The sequence below is a fragment of the Numenius arquata genome, chromosome 7 (genome assembly GCF_964106895.1).
Source record: "Numenius arquata chromosome 7, bNumArq3.hap1.1, whole genome shotgun sequence".
Taxonomy (NCBI): domain Eukaryota; kingdom Metazoa; phylum Chordata; class Aves; order Charadriiformes; family Scolopacidae; genus Numenius; species Numenius arquata.
In genome coordinates, this window is record NC_133582.1 from 15,938,827 (window position 1) to 15,951,783 (window position 12,957).

Below are 12,957 nucleotides of genomic sequence, written 5' to 3' on the forward strand. Positions count from 1 at the left end.
ATGTTATCAAACATTACCGCAGAGAAGCAGTAACCTCTCAGAAATAGCTCCTATTTAAAGCAAAACAAAATGTGCAATCCAACAAGCAGGAGCAGAAGACAATTGGTCTGTATTTACAAAGACCCAAAGTACAAATCTATACAAGTGTAAGTCATGCCTACAAAAATACAATCTCACAAGATTGTTCTGGTTTAGACAATGAAACTTCATGTTTCAAAATATGTTACAATCCCAGACAAAATACAAATGGGTCCAGCAGCAACATCTAACTCTTAGCTTTTAATCACTGAAGGTAAACATTTTTATGTCCTGAGATATGAAATGAAAGAGCATCCAAAATAACCTGGGGTTAACTCTGGCAGCGTACTGCATTCCCCACCTCTGCACAGCCACAGGAGCAGATGAAGTGATTTCCAGCTGATATTACAGTTCTCAAACTACAATTAGTAATTTGCTTGTCTTCCGGCAGGCACTGCTTTCAGAAGACACACCGGCGGCTGCAGCTCAGCAGCCTCAAGCGTTTCTCCAGTCCTGCCTTCCAGGAGCACACGCACACCCCCGGCCCCCCCAGTTCCGCTACACCCCTGCAGAAAGCAAGACCCTGAACCTCAGTTTTTAGGAGAGACACTTTAAACACTTGCTACATGAACGACCGGAACTGCAGGAACTTAGAACACCTGCCAGACTAACACTGGCCTTTTTTCTTTCACACATAACCATATAAAACTTTTTCCCTCCCCGCCTCCTCCTCCAGGGAAAATAAATCTGCCCAGAAGGCAAAGGACTCCAGCTTTTCTTAACCAGACTCTGGGAGAGGGCTCCTCCCCACTTCAGAGCATGGGAGCCAACATAACCTTCTTATTGCAGTCATTGCGATAACAAATTGCTGTTATTTCCAATTCCACGTGCAACAAGTTTTTGGTTTTGTTTTTTTTTTTTTCTTTTACCATCACACCCTGCAATAACATTTTAAAACTCACCTCACGCGTCTGTAAGCGCTGTGTGGGTGTGGACCTCACTAATACCTATTGCAAGGGCAGGTACACGTGGCAAAATTTCTGTGTTTCCATGTAGCTGGAGGTTTTATCTGCTCCATACGTTACCAGACAAGTTCTTAGCACAACTGGGGCTCAGAGTCACAGTTTACAAACACAGTTGGGCATTTTATTATCAACAGCGCAGTTTTAAGCACTCCCACCAAAATACAAATGGGATTACAAACTTCCATTTGCTTTACGTTTGCAGCGTAACATATCACTCATCTGAAAAAGACTATCGTATGCTCTCAATGCCAAATTTTGGTTTGTTTTTTTTTGTTTGTTTTTTTTTGTTTTTTTTTTTCTCAGCAAGAGCAACAGCATCTGCTCTTTGGTAACCTCCTCCGGGAGCAAAACAGCTGGGAGCAACACAGCTCCCAAAGGCACCAGAACAGGCAGCTCCCAGAGCTGTCACACAGCTAAGCCACTTCATCCCCTGCTTTTGGTTAGCAATTTCTGTGCGTGCATTTTCAGGCACGAAGAGACACTTGTAACCTTGGTGGTCAAACCCTCCCATCTGTCTCTCCGCTGACGGAGATTTGCCAGCGGTGGGGAGAAGAGCAGGACTGCACAGGCAGTTTCCAGCAGACACAAGGGCCATTTGTGGAGGAGTCACCGTCTTTCCCATCCTGTCTGGGTATTTTGGGGTTTTTTTTCCCCTTTTGATGCTGTTGGCTATTTGACTGAAGTTGTGCTTTGGAAATAAATAACACAACTCTGCTTCATGCAACTTTATAGTGATTCAAAGTAGGCAGAAGATAATTTCCCTGCATGTTTTTTGCAATTTTTTTATAGGGCCACAAAGTAGGATATTCAACTCAACCTGTGGAAATACTCTGTTCATCAGCCTTCTGCATTAATTCAGTGATGTAAGTGCGAGCAGAGTTATAACCAAGTGGCACTAGGAAAACAGAGCAAAGTTTGGCCATGCTGATTTTTCGTGACTGCCATCCTGCTGGCTCACGTATTGCAACGTATTCCAACACCACCACCGCGATCAGCAGCACGGGGCGGGGGGAAAACATACCTGAAAGCCTCTACAGGCTTCAAAACCAGACCGACAATGGTTTACAGACAGATACAAGACACAAAAGCAGATAAAACCCACAGCAAAAGGCAATCCCAGGCTGGTACAGCTGGGAGCCCGTCCCTCCCCCCCAGGCAGCATTTACACACGCCAGCACGCTGCCCTGGCAGGGGCTCCACGCCGCCGCCTCTCTCCAGAGCTGCTGGTACAAGCCATCAACCACCGATTTAAGTGGCTTCTTCTGACAAGAGTTCCCATCTTGTCTTAAAACAGTCTGAAGTGAAATACAACGTTTCCTGATGAAAAAAAAAAAAAAATATAAAACCAAAATAAATCACTCATTTTGGTTTTAGCTATCATACACCATCTCCACTTCCACATGAAAAAGTGGCAGCACTCAGACCACTTCTACTTTGTTTTCTCATCACTTCCTCCCCCCCACCCTACATTTCTACTTGACAACTATTTCAAAACCAGTAATTCCCGGAATTTCACTCCCACTGTCTCCAAAGCTTTATCTTCACTTTAAGGAGTAGGTTTTCTTTAGCCTGAAGCAACATGCTGAAGTCAAATTGCTGAACACAGAGGCCACCTGATGGTCTCAAACTTAACCTGGCAACTCCACCCTGTATTATATTTACTAATGTTTCTCACTTAAACTAATTAGTGGGATTCAAATGAGACCTCAGCAGCAACGTGCCAAACACCACAAACCACAGCAGCGATGTTTCACACACTTCACCTGGAGACGCACCAAAGCGCGCTATGGGCTTTCCAGAGCCTTGAGATCTCCAACGTCACAAGGCACTGCCAGTTCTCCAGTGCAGCCTCTCCTGATGCTACCTCTCCACTAGGATTTCCTCAAAAATCATGAAATAAATTAGGATATGCTTTACTTTTGCCTTCCCCTCTCCGTGAATGCTGAACTTCTTCCATAATTACAATCACTTACAAGTTGGGCTTTAGGAAAACACCAAGTAACATGGCATTGACAACAAAAATCATGAAAACTGACACTGCAAGATCTAGATGTCTCAACATGGTATCAATACCACCACACATCAGGATGCCACATAGTCATTATGCTGAAGAAATATGTGACAATGTTGCCCTCATCATTGCCACAGTAAGTGAGGAAGTAAGGGATTATCTCATTTCTCCTTCTAAACCTTTCAGAAAACCAGGGACAGAAAACAGCAGCTCTGTTTCTCCATCACAGCTCCCCAGGGAAGACGAGGCGATTTTAAAATTCAAACTATGCAGAAGTTCATTGTCCACCTCCTCTTTAAATAAAAAATAAATTACTTGGAGTGCACAGGCAAAGAAAAGAAAGCAGATTTGCAAATAGGACCCTGTGATCACAGGATATCTCCTCAGATGGTGGTTTGGATGTTAGCAAGAGGTCTCTTCATCAAGGGAGTCCAAGCAAACCCAAATAAAACTTCATTTTAAGAACAGTGGAAGGTTTATAGCCATTCAACAGACAGCTCTGGTTTTATTCTTGTCAAGGTGAGTATCAGAAATAATTATTTACTTTGACCAGGAAGCTGATCCCACCTGTAGCAAAATCCCATTTGCTCCTCTTCACAGTCATTCCAGCTTCTTTAAGTATCTGCACATCCCTGCACAGACCATCACTACTGCACCCCAACAGCAGAGCCTCAAAAGAAGTGACAAACTACTCTTTGCCAGCCTTTGAAAGCTGGCTCATCCCCCCCCCCCGAAAGACCGCAAAGAAAACTCAACAGAATAAACACCTGGATCTATAACTGATTCCTGAAAGACTGACACCTGCCAAAACCAAAGAGGGTGGGGAGCTGGCTGAAGAAGGCAGCATCTCGCGACTGGTGACACACGTGGCTAACTGGGGGCAGAGGTCAGTACTGGCATTCCTCACTCTTGCTGAACTCCAGATGCTAATGACGCTCCTCACATCTCCAAAAAGCTTTACAATCATTACCACGTCTGAACCTAATTGCAGGTCCATTTACCAACTCATTAACTAACTCATTAATTCTCATGTGGACCATGTCTTAGAAACATTTCTTGACAGCCTTCAGTGAATAAAATGGCATTTGCATGCCAAGACTGCCAAGAACTTTTCCCAAGCTTGCTCCTGGCGGGGGTGTTTCAGCCGGCCGAGCGAGCCTGGTGGACTCTGAGACCTTTCTGACTGAGGTCTGACCTTCTTCAGCCCCCGCACCAGCACGCTCCACTTTGACTGCAGCCCAGCAGCACTCCTCAAAACAACTCTTGACCACGAGATGCTTCTCCTAGGAAGCTGCCACCCCACCACCTCAGCTCCCCAACACCCTCCGGTCACCTCTTCTCGGGTACCGGCGACATCCCAGCGACTGGGACGAGGCCACATCAGCGAGCCGGGGCTCCTACTGTGGGATGTCCTCCAGCGGCCACACACACCAGGAGCCCGCTCACCCTCGCCCTCCGGGGGAGAGGGGGCGCCGTGGCCCCCCTCCTGTCGCCACGCAGCCACGCTCCTATCGCGACACGGCGGGCGCTTCCCACCCCCTCAGCCCTCCCTACCTTCCTGCGGCGGCCGCCCGGGGGCTGCAGGGGGCAGCAGGCGGGGGCGGCGCTGCCCCGCCGGCCGCTCCGCACGTAGGTGACCCGCCGCCTGCCCGCCGCCGCCGGCTGCCGCTCCGTGCCGCGGGCCGGGGGGGGCGCCCGCCCCGCCGCCGCCGCCGCCGCCGCCCGGGGCTTCTCCTCCGGGCACCAGGATCGCCTCATGCCCAGCTGGAGGCAGAGGAAGAGGGCGGCCGAGAGCAGGCAGAGGCGGAAGGCCGGGCCCCGCCAGAGCGGCCGTTCCTTGGGCATGGCGGCGGGGGCTCGCCCTGGCCGGTGCTGCCGCCCCCCCGCCCCGCCGCAGGGCTCATTGCCGCCGGCGGGCCGGGCCCCGCGGCCGCCGCCGAAAGTTGGGAGACCCCGCCCCGAGCGGGGCCGGCCGGGGAGGGGCCGCCGTGCCCCTGCCCCTGTGTCCCGCACCCGCGGGGGGCTGCGGGGGTGCCCCGCGGGGCTTGGGTCAGTGCCCCGGCACCGGCGTGGGGCTGGCCCCGGCGTCTTTATAGCATGGAAGTTATTAATCAAAGAATCACAGAATGGTTAGAGTTGGAAGGAACCTTAAAGATCATCGAGTTCCAACCCCCCTGCCATGGGTAGGGACACCTCCCACTGGACCAGTGCTCAAAGCCCCATCCAGCCTGGCCTGGAACACCTCCAGGGATGGGGTGTCCACAACTTCTCTGGGCAACCTGTTCCAGTGCCTCACCACCCTCACAGTAAAGAATTTCTTCCTCATATCTAATCTAAATCTCCTCTCTTTCAGTGTAAAACCATTAACCCTCGTCCCATCACTACACTCCCTGATAGAGTCCCTCCCCATCTCTCCTGTTGCTCTATGTTCTCTCCCAGAGCTACTAACTTGCTTATATATATATATTTTATATCTATTATATATATTATATATTAGTTCACATTATACTTTGTAATGTCGCGAGGCAGTGGAATTTTACCGGGGACTTGGGTATTGCTCATGCTTAAGTAAAACAAACTAAAGGACAGCCTGGCCCTGGAAGTAAGGACTTTGCTTTGTGGAAGGTTAGAGCTGTTCGTGAAGGATAAAGGATACCCCTGGACAGCCAAGATAACACCAGCATCCTAACCCCTCTGACATGCCTTTGAAACCCTTCCAGCGTCGTCTGGTGTTACAGATAAGTAACTCTAGCAAGGCTGACTCCAGGGACGTCTGGATGAATAGACAAGCAGCAAGAATGCTGCACAAATAGAGTTGCTTTGCACAGTTTTACTATGATTAGTAATCAGTAGTGTGGGTGTTAGTGATTAGTCAAATCGTGTCAGACGGGAATGTTTGAAAGGTATGAGAACCCTGCGTGAAACCATAGTTGGGGTGCCCTAATTTGGCTGGGACACCTCATGTGCATGAATAAAAGAATTACTCCTGAGAGTCCATACTTTGTGTCCTAGCCTCTCTCCTGGGTTGGCACGGGCCAGCTTGGAAAGTTCGTGACACGCAGCACCATGCTTCCAGCGCCCCTGCCTTTGCTGCCGAGGGAGAAGCTTTCTGTGCTGAGCTCCTTCTCCCTCCTTTCCACCATCCTCTCCCCGGTGCCAGCCTGCATTTCTCCTCTCTGACCCTCTCCTGTCTGCTCACAGCCTGGGGCAGAGACCTGCTGGCAGCAGGATGGAGGAGCTGCACGCAGGAGGATAAGGGAGGGAGCAGTGATCTGTCTGCAGAAGTGGGATTTCAAGCCTGGCTCCAAGCACAGATGCACTGGCAGGCCAGGTGCATGCTCCCTGCCATTGCTGTTCTCTTTTTCTAGGTAACCTATTTTTCTAAATTAGCTTAAAGCAATTCCATGGTTGTTTTAAACTGCCCTGAGTACAGGCTTCTCTTGGAAGGGGGTAGATGGCAGTCCTGCCTGCTATTCCATAGAAGGAAGGGGGGTCCTTTGTCCTAAGATAAGCCAAACCAGGGCAATAACCCAGAAGAAAACTAACTCAAGAAAAACTCTACCTGAAGCAGTTTCCTAATAGACCTGGACACCTTTTTTGAGACCATCCTGTCTTTTGTTCAGCCTGCAGCCAATGTGGGACAGCCTCTGGGTGGTTTATGCCTCCAGGGAAATGCAGTGCAGATCAGGGAGCTTCTCTCCCTGCTCAGGGGTCCCTGTCCCTCCCCTGGGCAAGCTCTGGTGCTTGGCACAGGGAAGCGGGTTGGCTCTGGCATCTGACCTGTCTGACACCCACACGCTTTTGCTCTGTTTCCACCCTCCTTAGGTGGTTCAGGAGCAGATCAGACAAGCCCTGGTGCTTGTGCAAGGGAGGAACACGTGAGGGCAGAGGGAGAGTGTGACTGCAACAACCACGACTGGTATCAGCTTAACAGATGGGCACCTGGCTCCATCCATGAGAATCAATCACCTGGAGTTCCTCAGCAGAAGGTCACTTGGGCTGGCACGGGGATGCCTGTGCATCACGCTGCTCCTCCGAGTGAAATGGCATCATTCATTGGGATGACAGAAGTAATGCCGCTGCTCAGGGAAGCGAGGTTTAGACATCCGTTGAGCACACTAAATACAGGGATAAATGTGACAAGGTACAAGAGTTGCAGCACTTCTAGCCAAAATCATTATATCAGAAAATTCTTAGCACCAAAGTTGCCTTAGAGTATCAGCATCTGGTCAACAAATAATGGTGTGTGAAGGTCCTATTAAAATCAAAGTTTGTGTTTGAGTGCTTATGGAGAAAATCTTAAAAGCAAGAGTATAAAGGTCAAGACTCAAAAAGTATAAAGTTCCCAAATACATTTTAAAACTCTCTCTTGAAGTTTAAACCTTGAGAAACCTAAGCTATCCTAAAAGCTTGAACAATGCATATTCAAATAAAGAGGTCTGACCAAGCTGAATAAAAACCATAAGGTCTTTCTGGGTTTCAGCATCACAGGTTCATTTGTTGTTCATCTCTCATTGTATAGCCCCAACAGAAAGCTCAAATGCTTGAATCCAGCCACTCTTGTCATCGCTGAGCTGTAACTGTAAATGCCGACCCTGTATGAGACATTCCCTTTTTTAGAAAGCTGATCAGCCCCAATTTGTGAGCATGCTAAGAGTGATCTTGATAAAGAACAATTCATGAATTTCACTCAGAATTTTCATTTTGCTTTTGTATTTTAACAAACGATTGAGTTTCTCATGCTTCTCCCCTCTTTTCAATGTAAGTTTATCTGTTTAAAACAGAACAGAGGGTTTCTAAAGATAGAGAAAAAGGGAACAGTGGTAGAGAAAGATCTCAGGAAATTTCAGGAACAATGAGAAATCTTATCTGGATTAGCATGAGAATCAATGGGAATTAAGATAGTACCTTAAACATTCTCACCTCTCCAGCATCCTCTCCTTTTAAAAAGTGAATTATAAACTTAATTCTTCCCCCAGGAATCTCCTGCAAAGACACGGGTATGTGAGCAATGCCTGTTAAGAAAAAAAGCAAATTAAAATTGCAGTGTAATACATGCAGCTCCAGTTCAGCTGGAGGATGGGCCTTTTTGAGGTGATTGCTAGGAAATACAGCTTCTGCAAAACATGCTCACTCCGTGAGTCTGGCAGCAAATGGTCTCCCCTCCCTGTTGTCCCCAAACAAAGATGGATAATGTTAAAGGAAAATATATCCATTAGAGCACAAAGTACTGCTCATGGAATGCAAGGAGTAACTGAAACAGTGACTCTGAATATGAGCACGCAATGTCCACCAAGAGCAGCGAGCATTATGCCCTGATAACCAAATCAGACATTGGTCCTCGTGTATCTACTTTTTATGTAGGTGCCACAGATTTCTACAGCTCCCTTCATTTCTCTTCAAAGTCTTTAAAAATGTAAAATTCCTCTCTTGTTTACAAATTTGTCTATGGTGAGAGCACAGTTCTAAACCTCTGGTAGGAAAAAGTTTAACATCAATGGAAGTTCATTGGTTCAGTGCCGTCTTTGCTGCTTATAAATTATATCTTGCCTGGGATGTTATTGGTAGCAAAATCTCTCCTTTGCAACAGTTCTTCAATGCTGATCTCTCTTATGGCCATTTTCAGTTCAAACATCTTGCCTACCACCATCCATCTTCTGCCTCCACCCACTGTCAAGGCTTCTGTTTACCTTCTGGCTGGTCAAAACGTTGTCCCAGATCTCTGTGCAAAATTAAACCCTAGGCAAGAAAAACACCACTGGGAATTCCCTGGATTCACCAAGGGCTGTTAATGGAAGTCAAACGTTCCTCCTATAAAATGAGTAAATGAATAAAAATGCTCTTTTCGACTCTGCTTAACAAGCCTGTTCGATTTGGTATGAGCCACTTGCCAAAATCTACAGGACAGAGCAAAGGAAGACATTTTTCCCCCTCCTTCCTCCTACACTCCTGGCTAATGCTCTGAAATCCAGAATGGCATTGGTCCATGCACGTGAGAAGAGTCAGGTTTTGTGTAGAAATTTTCACAAAGTCATTTTAAAAGTGGCTGCATGAAGAGAAGCACGGGGTGCCCTTCCTCACAGAAGATGCGTGTGCCCCTGATCCTGGGTCTGCAGGAGACAGAGCTTTTGGTCCAGGCCTGTTTTATTGCCTTGCACATTTACGTGCCAAAGCTCTGCCATAGCCCTGAGGAACATGGGATGAAATGTTTATAGCTCCTCGGGTGACTTCTCAGTGATGGCTTCGGTGCAAGCCTCGTCTCACTTCTCTTCCTTAAAACTGCAGCTGGAAATCCTGGAAGTATTTCTCTGTGCACTGTGACAGACCTCCCTGGAGCTTGCATGCAGCCAGCAACTCTGCAAGGGAGGTGCAGCCCTTACTCCTTCCCGTGCCTGAAATCCCACTGAAAACTCAGAGAAAGAATTTCTCTCTGTTATCTTTTAGATGTTAGCAACAGAGAAGTAAATTGGCCGCATTGGTCTATTACCCACTTACCGCTGCTGAGAAATACGTGTCTGAACAGCTGTCAAGGCTAAAGCTCAGCTGCATGGATCATTAAAACCACTTCTCAGCTCGCCACTGGTAAGTTTGAAGATAACAACTGAAAAAAAAAAAATGTTCGTGCAGTCTCCCATTAGCTCTCCTCAAGCTCGTGGGCTATTTAGGCAGCTTAACACAAGATTGATCTTGCTGCTCAACAGCTCAGCGCGCAGCACGGGCAGAAGCTCTCTTTTCCCTCCAGCTACGGAGAGATTCAAACACCACAGCCTAGCCGTGTGCTCTCAATTTGATGAAACAGATAGCTGATAATTAATGGCCTGGAGAGGGGATTATAGATCAAGATTTACTTTTGAGTCATGCGCTTGTGTGCTCACTCACACACACACCTGTCCCTGTGCACATACATCCGCTGCAGGAAGGAGAAGAGGAATGAGATGGCCCTTCAGCAGAAGACGCTCCACAGCGCTCTGCTTTCACCGGGCCTTACCTTTATTTATTTAACCCTAATCTTTGTGGTATCTACAAACGCGACTGTTGCCTCCAGCAGCTGTATTTCACTCCTGGAGAGGAACAACAGTGATTTTACGGTCTGCCTTTTACTGAATTGTCTAATCATTCTGAACAAGCAAAACTCTGCCTGCATTTTAAAGTAAAGGCTGGCAATTTCATTGAACAGATACTGGTATAAAAATTGGAAACATGTATCACTATTTTTTAAAAAAATACATTATCGTTTACAGAAATTCAGCAGTGATATCTCATATGCTTCATACATTCACAGTTGTGCTATTGCATGAAGATTTTTGCAATATTATTTTGTTGTCTGTATTTCCGCTGTATCTATACTGTAATCCCAGACAGATGCCCAGCTTTGCTTAAAAATTACCCTGAGTTTCTATTACAAACTCCTATTTTCTGTATGTTTTAAAGATTACCTTGGTGTTACTCTGGACTCAGCTTTCTTCCTTTTTTTTGGATGCAATCAATTTTACAGGCATTTTTACACTTCTCAGCTCAAGGATGAATATCTTTCATTAAAAATGTAATTTGGCAAAGGGATTAATCTATAATGCTCAGAATTCTACAAAACACCACAGCTGGAGTAGTAATTATGGCTTTAAGAAGTTACATAAGCCTTTTTATTACACATTTTTAATGGGTTTACACAGTACAGTACAAATGCCAACGTATTTATACAGGGGATGGCAATGGCACTGGAGTAATCTAGCAGATGTCACAATTTGATCAGTGAGAGCGACTTTCATCTGCAAGTGCTCAGGGAAGAGTGCTCTCCAAGGGGAAAAGAGATGCAAGCCGGAGCGCCGGGGCTGCTAAGGAGAAGAACAGCAGCAACATGTTCCAGGTAGCAGTTTCACAAACAAATGAAGATTCGCAATTAATGTGCCTGTGCACTTTTTCTACAGTCTGTCTTGCGATGTTTTTTGATATACTGGCATTTGTCTGTACAGTTTATGCGTCATTAAAGGCAATAGGATAAAATCAAAGCCGTGAGTAGCTGGCATCATCCTTGATGGACCTGATGGGCAACAAACAGCTTTCATAGGATAGGAGGTGTGCAAAAATGTCCTGGACCAGTATGCAGGTCAATTTAATAATATGCATCCACCTTTAATAAAGGTCTCACTCACATGTCTGAACAGCACCCCATCTTTGCAGAACTCTAAATTCAGTGTCACTGTCTTTGTTTGTAAAAAAAAAGGTTGCTTTTCCAAATTATTACCAAGTGGTCAGCCAATCCTCTCCTCCAACTGGTTGCATTTTAAATGTATTACACAAAATCCTAATGAGGAGGAGAGAAATAGCCTTGCCCTCGGCTGAAAAGATGCCATGGCTCCCCTGCAGCTGAGCAGCCTGGCCAGGACCAGACGGTGAGGATAAAACTCTGTGCTCTTCCCGCAGGCTCCTTTCAAGGCAGCTTGCCCTCAGTGCCATGTAGCATCAGTGATCCAGAGATATCGGTGTCGATTCAAAGTGGAATAACCTCCTTAGCCGAGAGTTTGTGTATATCTTAGGTGTTGCCCCAAGGGTCATCCTTTTGGCATGTATCTTCCCACAGCATGTCTGCCTCTGTCCTCAGCCGTGGACATGGAAAGCAGGGGCCAGCCAGACTCTTCGAGGATGCCCTGGGAAGGATGAAGTGGGTTTGTGAGGATGCAGGCACCCCTGCAGACATCACCCCAGGTGATGAACACTCAGCCCGGCTAATGCTTGTGGTTGTGCCCCAGATCCTGTCTTGCTTGCAGGCTCCTTGTTAGGAGGAGATCCCTTTGCCAGGATGCATTGATTTTCTTCGGGAACAAGGTCATTTCTCTGTACTCTGCCAGGGAGTAAAGTACATACTTCTGAAAGCGCAAAGACTCTTTGCAGAGCCTGCGTGGTGCCTGCAACTGTCCCGGGGGCAAGGCTGGAGGCAAAGCTGGTGGTTACAGAGGAGAGCCTGCCCTGCTGTCTCCCCATGGTCCTGTCAGTGTAGCAGAGGTGGCACAGACCAGGCAGGACTGTCTCAGAGGGCACTTATCACCCCCACAAGGCAAAGGAGAAGCAACTACTCTGAGCTGTAGCTGGGTCAATGCCAAAAGCCAAGCGAGCAAAGGAACCCGGTGGTGGGACCCGCAGAGCAGCGGCTGGAAGAGGCAAATTTTCCCACTGATTTCTTACTCCTCCCTCAAGCTTAGCGCAAAGGAAAGAAGATGATCACTGATGTTCAGCGACGGGAGCCTTTAGGAATCAAGGGCTTTTTGCTCAATCTTTGTGCTGAAGTGCTTAGCCTTACACTGCAAAGACAAACAGCAGCAAGATTGCTCTCAGCAACCCAGACAGGAACATCTTAGTGCATAATTATGGATGAGATGCAAGAGGACGAAAAAAAGAGGGAAAACATCTGTTCGCATAGAGTTTATTGCCGTTCGCTTAAGAGCCCCATTAAATGCCAGAAAAAGCTATTTATCCTTCTGTTTGAGGCAATTATCACGCTGCAAATCTCTGTGGCAATTCGCCCCATGATTATTCCTGGAGTGCTGACACTGTGCACTGACACTCACCACACAGGAAAAAGGCGTGGACCTTGCCCACTAAGGCTTACAGAGGGACTTTCAGAAGTGGGGTAGCCAGTGCTTCTCAAAGTCTTTTGACTTGTGCTTTGACTGTGCTCAAGCTGCCATCCTATTGAACTGCTACAGAATGAAGTAACAGAGCTGCTATAGAGTCACCTAGCTTTTTAAAAAACTCATTTGCAGGGAAATATTATATTATCATTAACCACTGTGGAGATTCGTGTTTTCTTGCAGTCTTTTCCTGGACTTCACGTGCCTCAGGCCCTCCCTTTCAAAAATCAAAAGGAGCTTTTTTATTCAAAGCACACTTAAAACTGGGGTTGCTCTT

The 12,957-nt window shown here is 47.1% G+C and overlaps 1 protein-coding gene across 1 annotated transcript in view; it reads right to left on the reverse strand.

The window, feature by feature from the left end:
* Window positions 1–4,899, reverse strand: part of METTL24 (methyltransferase like 24) — a 49,080-nt gene extending 44,181 nt beyond the window's left edge. The window contains exon 1 of the mRNA XM_074150832.1: window positions 4,609–4,899. Within this exon, the coding sequence (XP_074006933.1) occupies window positions 4,609–4,899 (291 nt within the window). The remainder of the gene's footprint in view (window positions 1–4,608) is intronic.
* Between the last annotated feature and the right edge of the window lie 8,058 nt (window positions 4,900–12,957).